At 49.5% G+C, this 9,925-nt stretch overlaps 1 protein-coding gene across 1 annotated transcript in view; it reads right to left on the bottom strand.

Moving 5' to 3' along the window:
* Positions 1-526: 526 nt before the first annotated feature.
* The window catches only part of LOC123160036 (putative leucine-rich repeat receptor-like serine/threonine-protein kinase At2g19230), a 117,680-nt gene continuing 108,281 nt past the window's right edge, over positions 527-9,925 (bottom strand). The window contains exons 6-15 of the mRNA XM_044577860.1: positions 5,502-5,640; positions 5,334-5,405; positions 5,170-5,241; positions 4,054-4,134; positions 3,797-3,954; positions 3,431-3,705; positions 3,218-3,344; positions 3,083-3,151; positions 1,077-1,269; positions 527-986 (exon numbers count right to left, since the gene is read on the bottom strand). Coding sequence (XP_044433795.1) covers positions 527-986; positions 1,077-1,269; positions 3,083-3,151; positions 3,218-3,344; positions 3,431-3,705; positions 3,797-3,954; positions 4,054-4,134; positions 5,170-5,241; positions 5,334-5,405; positions 5,502-5,640 — 1,646 coding nt within the window. The remainder of the gene's footprint in view (positions 987-1,076; positions 1,270-3,082; positions 3,152-3,217; positions 3,345-3,430; positions 3,706-3,796; positions 3,955-4,053; positions 4,135-5,169; positions 5,242-5,333; positions 5,406-5,501; positions 5,641-9,925) is intronic.

The following is a 9,925-nucleotide window of genomic DNA, read 5'->3' as shown; positions in this document are numbered from 1 at the left end:
AATATAGCTGTGGCGGGCGATAATAGTTGCCCGCCACAGCTGCACGAGGAAATCGTGGCGGGCGCGCAACCTCGCCCGCCACAGCTGCTTGTCACATGTGTAGGAATTAGAAATTGCATAGCTGTGGCAGGTCCCTGGCCATGCCTGCCACTGTTACCTGTGTAGCCGTGGCGGGCCCCTTGTAGCACCTGCCACTGCTTTTTCTAAAAAATAGCTGTGGCGGGTGCCCCTCCTCGCCCGCCACTTATTTGGGTTCACCTATAAGCCCTTTCCCAGTAGTGTGTCTATGCTATTGGTTTGATGTCTCCATATATATCCACGATCCATGAAACATGGTCATCAAACAAGGCATGTACTAGTCTACACATATGTGTCCTCATATGTTTACTATATGGAGGTATGTTTACAAGAATCATTCACATACTAGCATACAGTTTGCGAAAATGAATACACATAAATAAGCGTTTCATCTTGAAAAAACAATTTGAAGAGAAATAAACTCTAGACCAGATTGGTGACAAAGTCTTCAATGTATGGACAAATCGGTGGCCAGTGCCTTGCCATAATGGTGCTCCATCTCGGATGTCCAATTACTCTGGCCAATATTAGTGTATGGCTCAATGTCTTGTATACCGTAACTTGAGTTGGAATCATCAGCATTTGTACGACTCTCCTCAAGCTCCAAACACTCTTGCAGTCGGGCCACCACTTCTGTCATTGTGTACCGTTGTGCGGGAGCTTGCTTGGTGCATTTGAGGGCAACTTTTGCAGCCTTCCACACACTGTTGACATCATAGTCACCTCGCATGCAATCATCCACAATGTTCTCAATCTTTCCTTGAACAAGGCACTCCCGCGCCCACTCAACAATACTAGTGGGCTCAGGGCTTTGTAGTATGGGCGGCTGCCCTGTGACCACCTCTAACAACACGACTCCAAAACTATACACATCGCTCTTTTCGGTTAGTTGTAGGGATGCCACGTACCTGCATGATATGGGGTGCATTTGAATTGTCATTGACTATATGAATTATACTAAATGTTTTACGAAGCAGAAAGATGGTAAAATAATATACTCAGGGGCAAGGTAGCCTTGTGTGCCAACCACCCTAGCCGTCGATGCATGAGTGTCATCATCATGATTGAAAGCCTTCAGTAAGCCAAAATCAGAAACCTTGGCCTTAAGATTTGCATTTAGTAGGATGTTTGATGTCTTCACATCTCGATGTATGAAGGGTGGACTGCACGCTTTATGCAGATACTCGAGTCCTGAATGAACATCATGTCAATGATGAAACCAAACTAGCATGATTCTTTATGAATTCTATCAATTGAATGTAGAAGCGAGAAGAGTGATTCTTCTAATTTTGCAAGTAAAGCATGTTGTAACCGAAGCCTATCTTGCTCTCTCACTCTTTGGACGAAGGTAGAAGAAGCACATCAATTTTCCTGTGATGAACGCCGCGGCGACGAATGCCTGTATCTTAGCCTTTTATTCACTGGACTCGGACACATACAGGGAGACTCTCGAGGACACATACGCTCCGGGCTACATCTCTCTCAAGCCGCACTTTTACATCAACGATTAGTACACCGTTTTATACCTGGGCACATCATAGGTGTAGGCACGTACCCCACCTTGCTCGCGCACGTACGCTGCCCAGCTTGCTCTGCCGCTCGATCCGCACGCTCCGGCAGCGCGCACGACGCGCACATACGCACGACGCGGCTGCCTCCCAACGGACTGAGCATGAGCACCCCGCTCTTCTCGCCAACAACCTAACCTACACGGTGGAGTCGAACATGAGCCTGGCTCACGCACGCCACGCTCCCGATCCGTCCCGCATGCACACACGCACGCCCGACGCGATCGCCGTGGCTTATGCCCAACACTCACCCCCCTAAGCCACAAACTACAGCAGGTGAGTCCATCGTCGTCGATGTCGCCATGGCCGCCGCACCGCACCGCTGCGGCCTCCGCCGCGCCGTCGACGTCGTTGTAGCCGCCACCGCCCTGATGTCGCTGCCAAGCCTGCCACCGTGCCGCCATGCCCTTCGCGCGCAGTCCCCACGTCCCTGCGCTCCCGGCCCGCGCTCCCGCCGCGCACGTACGCGATCTGCGCAACCAGGTCCAGCGCCTCGACGCGGTCCACTCCCGCGGTCCCGACGCGCCCGACGCGTCCGGTGCGCAGCCATAACATGCACCGGTCGCGCCCGACTCGCCGCTGCGCTTATTGCCCTGCACCACTGCGCCGTCAAACCGCAGCGCAGGGCCTTCACGGTCGTCACGCCGAGCCACCGCAGCCTCTGCGCCACCACGCAGGTCCTCCGCGGCCTCCTCGTCTCCGCGATCGCCGCTACTCGTTGCGCGCACGGCATCACCGTGCATGGCCACGCATCGCAGCCGACGCGTCCATGTCCGCCGCGCTCGCCGTGCGCACCGCGGACGCGGCCGCAACAGCCGCCCCCCGAACCTATGGCTCTGATACCAATTGTTGTAACCAAAGCCTATCTTGCTCTCTCACTCTTTGGACGAAGGTAGAAGAAGCACAACAGTTTTCCGGTGATGAACGCCGCGGCGACGAACGCCTGTATCTTGGCCTTTTATTCACTGGACTCGGACACATACAGGGAGACTCTCGAGCGCACATAGGCTCCGGGCTACATCTCTCTCAAGCCGCACTTTTACATCAACGATCAGTACACCGTTTTATACCTGGGCACAACATAGGTGTAGGCACGTACCCCACCTTGCTCGCGCACGTATGCTGCCCAGCTCGCTCTGCCGCTCGATCCGCACGCTCCGGCAGCGCGCACGACGCGCACATACGCACGACGCAGCTGCCTCCCAACGGACTGAGCATGAGCACCCCGCTACTCTCGCCAACAACCTAACCTACACGGTGGAGTCGAACATGAGCCTGGCTCACGCACGCCACGCTCCCGATCCGTCCCGCGTGCACACACGCACGCCCGACGCGATCGCCATGGCTTATGCCCAACAAACCATGCAGTGTCAAACCAGCAAGAAGAATATTGAAAGCAACATAAAGAGATCATTAAATCGAAGCCACTAGAATACCTTGTGCGGACTCAAGTGCAATACACAACCTTTGTTTCCAGGTTAAACGTCCAATGTTGGGATTGTTCCCTGTAGAAGATTATCAAACATTAAGTGTGTTGTGGAACTAGAGATTTAATAGATGAAATAGCACACCTCTTAGTTTATCTTGGAGGTTTCCTTCTGACATATGCTCATATACAAGGGCTAAATAATCACCATCCTTGCAATAACCAATCAGGGAGACAAGATTCTTATGATGAATCCTTGTTAAGTTCCGAGCCTAATAAAAAACAAAACAAATGGTATAGCTTCCAAGACTAGATGCAAATATAGGTGGTCAGTTATACTAGCTTGAGGAGACATTACCTCAGCCAGGAACTCGGTGATACCTTGATGGGAACACTGAGACCGTAGCTTGACTGCTACCTGAGTACCATCCTCCAAGAAACCAGCGTAGACAATGCCGAACCCCCCTCGGCCGAGTACTCGATGGAAGTTGTTCGTTATGAACTCCAACTCCCTATACGTGAACCGACGATTCTCGATTTGCAGCAGTCTGTGTCGACCGTCGTTGTTCGTGAAGTGCGACCCCACACCACTCAGCTCGCTTTGTACTTCTGCACTGCCTTTTTCTGTTTTTTCTTAAGGAAATAATGAGATTAGCATGAGCTGCTATTGCTTGCTGTTATGAGTGGATGTAAATAAAATATGACTATGCCTTGCTATCCTCACTTTGTCCTTTTCTGATTATGAGTAGTAGTGCCACGAGTAATCCGACAATTATAACTATAAGTATTGGAGCAACAACATAGACGGCAAGCATAGAGTTGTTCTTTTCGGTGGGATAACAAGAACTGCTATTGCTGCAAAGGCTTGGATTATCGCTGTATCTACGAAAATTAAGGAAATGGTAAGCAAATCATTTTGACCAAGAAAATGTAAAACTATTACTAGTGAAACAAATGAGGACACGGGTATGATGGTTTAACCTTAGAGTTAGGGATCCATCTTGCACTCTTTTCAGAAGTCCGGGAGGGATTGTTCCACTAAGTTGGTTATCCGTCAAATCTCTAAACAAAAAAATGGTGTTGGCATCAAAAGAAGGGTCATAAGCATAAACTACATCGGATTTTCTCTTTCTTAAGTGACGTTGGAAATAATTATTTGTAAGTAATGCAAGCTGCACATCATATTTTTGGGGGAAATTGTGCTTTTAATTAGATAAAGAAACAACATCTGGAATCATCGACTTGGAAATAAAGTTTCGAAGTAGACTTAGAAATTAGACGCTCACAAAGTCTAGAACGAGAGTTACTACTCGAAGAGTTCTTCCCGAGGATAGTCGGCTCTAGAAACTGCAAAAGCTATGCGATGCCATGCCATGACCCCTTGCCGTCCTTTACCACCACTCCCCATCGCCACGATACCAACTCTACCTCGGCTCGGTTCTCTTCCACATTTTAATACTCCCTCGGTTTCATAATGTAGTGCGTATAAATTTTTAAAAGTCAAATTTTGTATACTTTGACCGTGTTTATAGAGAAAACTATTTATATCTATAATACTAAATATATATAATATTAAAGTACATCTTATGATGAATCTAATGATATAAGTTTGGCATTCTAGATGTAAATATTTTTCTCCACAAACTTGATAAAATTTATGAGGGTTGACTTAAAAAAAATTTGTTTGCACTATATTATGGAACGGCAGGGAGTATCTTCATATGTCCTCAGTGCGTTGAGTTTTCAGCCCGAGCTAGCACTCCGTTGCTAGCACTAGATTCATACTCCCTCGAAAACACTCTTATATTATTGGACGGAGGGAGTAGACGTCATGGTCCCAAACTCCCAGTCAAAGCAACTGGTGATGTTCTAGACTTCGATGTTCCAGACTCTTTTTCTTCATATATGCCATACGCTTGCCCCAACCACCGTTGTATCACATGTCCGATACTTTTCAACTACTTGAGTAAGTTTATTTCTAAAGGAATTAATTTTTTGTTCCAAAGAGTATGAAGAATAATGAGGTTAAACACAATATTGTATTACTAAAATATCACTAGATATATGAAATTAATAGCATGGTTCAATGTGACTTACAACACTTCAAGAGAGGACAACTCCGAGAGTACATTAGGAACTAATCCCGTCAGTTTGTTATGTGACAAATTCCTGAAATTAGTATTAGTAACGTGCATATGAGTTGTATAAACTTTGGTCAAGGTGTAACTTCAAAAATTAATGGACCAAAAATTCCTACTCACAAATGTTGGATAGCTTCGAGCTGTGCAAAATAAGTTGATATATCGCCGCTCAGACTGCTGAATGACATATTTCTGTAGAAACACACATGTACTCAAACAACACAATTGACTTCCATTATTATTCATGAAATATTTGTTGATAGTACCAAATAACCAATTCAATCTTACACATTTGTGATTCTTGGATAATCTGAAACGGGATAGCTACAGTTCAACCCATCCCATGCAAGAGTCTTTGGGGCGCATGGATCACCCTCCCAATTCTTCTTCACCTGATATGTCTTCTTGATTGCCTTGATGGCATGAGCTGATTTTTTTCCAGTAATACAAGAAAATTGAACACATTTAATCATATCGTGATAATTCTACTTATAAACAAACAACTTGTGTATTACCGTGGTTTCAAGCCATCTCAAAAACAAATTGGGAGAAAGAAAAAAATGAGAAATTTTCATTTTCAGAAGAAACAAGAATAAAAATATCTTGTCCGATTTCCCATCTCGGACCCTCCCACGGTCGCTCCCGTGGGCGACGAGGAGGGCGCTCCCGCCACTGCCGCCAGCACCCTCATCTCCCTCCCTCCTCCCTCGCAGCGGTGTGGTGGCGGTCCTAGTGCTCTTATTGCATCACAACAATGATCTGCATGATCGGTCCTCCTAGATCAGGCAGTTGACGTGTTCCGGAACTACTGCCAGATATCTTGCCCAAGGATACCTAGATCGGATAGAATCCGGTCGTGCGCGTCCATATCAGCCTACACGACTCCATGAGGGCGCGGCGTGAAGCTCTATTGTTTGTTGACACCATGGGACATGCCGGTATCTCGATTTCCATGGCGTAGACAGCGGTGGAGAAAGTCATGCTGGCTGAGATCGGAGAATCAGTAAGGTGGAGGGGGCCTTGGAGGCGATGGAGTCGGTCAGGTGTTTGATAACTTTCAGAGGCATAAGTGACAAGTGGGTGCGGCAGCACTGGAGGATTTCATTTTTGGTGGTACTCCTCGAGGTGCCGAGTCGTGACTTTCAGGGTGAAAACTTATAGTCTGACCTTCATTGGTTGTGTCTGGCAATTGCCTTGCAGAAGGTATTGTTTTGAGAGCTCGGACTTTCTCCAGGGTGAAAACCTAAGATCCTGGATCGGGTAATGAGGGCGCTTGTGCACTGTTTCCCTCTTGAAGGCGTCGCTTTTGAAGACCTTTTATGTTTTTTGTGTGCTGTCTTTGGTGGTGGTTTGTGTGCTACTGCTGAGAGGAGTTGGTCACTGTGGTGAGGCCTTTATTTTTTTTCCGGGTAGTATGCATCCTGGATGTTTTTGAGACATCTTGTTGATGTAGAAACTGAGTTTAATTGGTATATTCGCCATATTAATATATACCCTTTTTCAATAAAATGGACCTACTAGCAATGACTAATCATATTCTGACCACGAGCTTAAAGGTCTCTCCCTTCCTGGGCATCACCATCACCTGATTCACCAGGTTTAGCATGCTTGACATAGGTTGCGGCCACTACCGTGAGTCTCAGTACAATGATAGGCTAGTGTGACATCAACCAAATGAAACAGAACACGGCATGACGTGAATAAAATAGCTACTCGCACCCATCGTTATCAGCAAGTACCATGGCAGCCCCTACCGAGCCATTTACCTTGCTGAACGATGTTAGATTTCCTAACCCGATTGTGGCCTTTGTGCACAGGTTGTGGGGTTCGAACCCATACCCACCATGCATCTATTTCCATTCTGGTGTGGCTGCTTCAGCGGTGCATTTTCCTGCCATGGCAGCCGCGGCGCTTGCCAGGCCAGCATCAGCAACCAGTATTTGACTCTGCCGGGCAGCGCTGGTTCACGGGCGCGAAGCTACAAGGGTCCTTAGAGCAACTCTACTCTAGCAGACCCCGCATCCCGCCCCGACTCGTAAAATAACCGTCAAAATGCGGGCCGGGCGGAAAAACCCGCCCGATCAGACCCCGCATCCCGCCTCGGCCCGTAAAAATTTTTAGGGGGCGCGGCAAAATCCCGAGCCCAATCCGGAAAAACGCGGGTTTCCTCCTCGCGGCTGCGGTGCCCTGCATATAAGCGGAAGCGGTTGGTGGGGAGACATTTCATCCCGCGCTTTCTCCCACCAACCACCTCTCCTCTCCTCTCTCGCGCCGCCGCCCAAGATTCCGGCGACCGCAGCCGGCAGGAGCACGCCGGAAGGCCGCCACGCGCACGAGGCCCCCCTCCCCCCTGCGTCGGCGGGCCGCCGGATTTGCAGATCTGCGACACTTCATCGCGGGCCGCCGAATTTGGCTTTTTCCGGCCGCCGGTTGCTGCCCCAAGCGATGGAGTGGTCGGGGAGCCTCTTCCGCAGCCTAGGCAAGGGCGCATCGCCGCATGCAGGTGCGAGTTTGTCCGCCCGCCCTACTCGTCCGGCCGTCCACCGGGCTCGGCGCTCGCGCGGCGTCTTTGTGGCTTGCCGATGCCGCTCATAGAGTGCGACGACTGCACACGGAAAGTGCTGCGGCTCACTTCGAGCACGCCGAAGCACCCCGGATGGGTGTTCTTCAAATGCGAAAACGACGGGGTACGTGCACTTGCGGTAGCTCATTTCACAGTTCATTCTTTAGCTAAATTACGGTGGCTCACTTCGAGCTTGCTCATTCTTTTGTGTAGGACGAAGAATGCTCATTTTGGTTTTGGGAAGGGCAATACATTGATTTGTTGATAGAAAGAAATTTAATAGATGTTAGTGCACTCCTTAGTACAATCGAAGGCAATGATGCAGCTGCATGTGCAACTAGAGGGCCGGGAGGAGATGTTAGTGCACTCTAGCAAAGATTTGGTGATGCTTTTTGTATCCAATGTTGTCAAAGCAATGCAATATGCTAGATCAAATTGAGTTGCAAATTTAAGTTTTGCGGGCCGGGAGGAGATGCGCCAGATCAGACGCCGCAGACCCAACCCGTAAAAAAGGATATTCTCCTTTTTTACGGGTCCATTATGCGGGGTCTGCAACTGCGGTCGTCCGCGCCGACCCGCAAAGACGTTTTTCCGCGAACTGCAAAAACGTTTTGCGGGTCGGGAGGATGCGGGGTCTGCTAGAGTTGCTCTTAGAGTATCTTACATCCGGGCGTCCCAAACACTCCTCAAATGTTTGGGCAGTCTGCCTGGTCATTGACCGGTCATAAAATTTCGACCCAGACGAACGCCTTAAACGGACATTAGACGTCCGGGCTGACCGGCACCTCTCATATCCAGCTTAAATATGGGGTGGATATGGGACGACCGGGCGCGCCCGTACGCGTCCGTCACGTCGGACCCGGCCCACACTGGACCACTCGACCCCATCTATATTTGTCCTCATCCGTTCGTCGGACCAAATCCTAGCCACTTGACACTCCTCTCCCCTCCGCCACCCGAGCTCACCTTCGACGATATCCGTCCGTCTCCGGCATGGTGAGCAGCGGATCTGACTCCGACCAGTTCGGATCTGCTGACTGGAATGTCATCCCGTGCGGGTTGGAGGAGGCAATGGCAGTCCGCATTACACTGCCGCTCCCGGGAGGACAAAGCCCGGCCAACGGACGGATCTGTCCGACGTGACTACATAGCGTCAGCTCAACGGACGCTTGGGTCCTTTGGGGCTGGATCATCGCGGTCCCGACAACCGTAAAATATCTCCTTCCCCATCACTGGTCGGGCAGACTACGAGTCCCACCGGGAACGGGCATCCCGCCGTGGGAAGGAGAGGATAAGGGCCGTCGAGGCCCGTATCGCGACGAAAATGGTGGTGGAGGCGGCTGATGCGGCGGCGCAGAAGAGGTAGCCATCCGCGCCCGCATTGTGAAGAAACGACAGCGGAGGAATACGCGCGCCCTCGCACGAGAGCAGAATCGGGCGGTCCGTGCCATGGCCAAATTGTCACCGAAGGAGGAGAAGGAGGTCAGCGACAGCGAGGACAGATCCCGCTCATTCCCTACTGCGACTTCGACTGGTACTTCCACGAGAAGGACGGCAAGGGCGCCGGGAAGGGCAAGGATAGCCGTGGATGATGTCCACCATAGCCAAACATGTCAAATTTTGATAGTCCGATGTCATGTTAGTTAGATGGATTAGCCAAACGATGTGTGTGCATCAACGTAGTTACATGAGTTTGTATGGATTTAAGATATGATAATTGATGAGTCCGAATATGGATTGCATTATTTAAAACATGACCTGTCCTTGATGTATCCGCGGACGTTTGAGAGGTTAGATTTGCCTATCACAATTATAGATGCTCGTAACACCTTCACACCGGTTACCCCTGACAAGTCGGGGTGGCATGCTGGGATCGATGTCAAGGTGCCGGGCAACTCTTCTTCGTCATCGTCAGGTTCCCAATCTGAAGCAACAAAGGTGAAACAGTACGTTGTTTTCGTGCCCTCACTGCTATGTGGATTGTTATATGTCTGTGAGCAAAGATGCTACACCTAGGTAAACCTTGGTCTTTCTTTACGTAAACTTTGCTACACCTAGGTAATTTACCTACGTTTTTTTTTGAGACATGGTAATTTACGTACGTAAACTTAGGTACTAGGTGACTTGGCCTAATTTGGTTGGACGAATA

The sequence above is a fragment of the Triticum aestivum genome, chromosome 1D (genome assembly GCF_018294505.1).
Source record: "Triticum aestivum cultivar Chinese Spring chromosome 1D, IWGSC CS RefSeq v2.1, whole genome shotgun sequence".
Taxonomy (NCBI): domain Eukaryota; kingdom Viridiplantae; phylum Streptophyta; class Magnoliopsida; order Poales; family Poaceae; genus Triticum; species Triticum aestivum.
The sequence above is the reverse complement of the archived record's forward strand: the minus strand, read 5'-3'. Positions and strand labels throughout refer to the sequence as shown.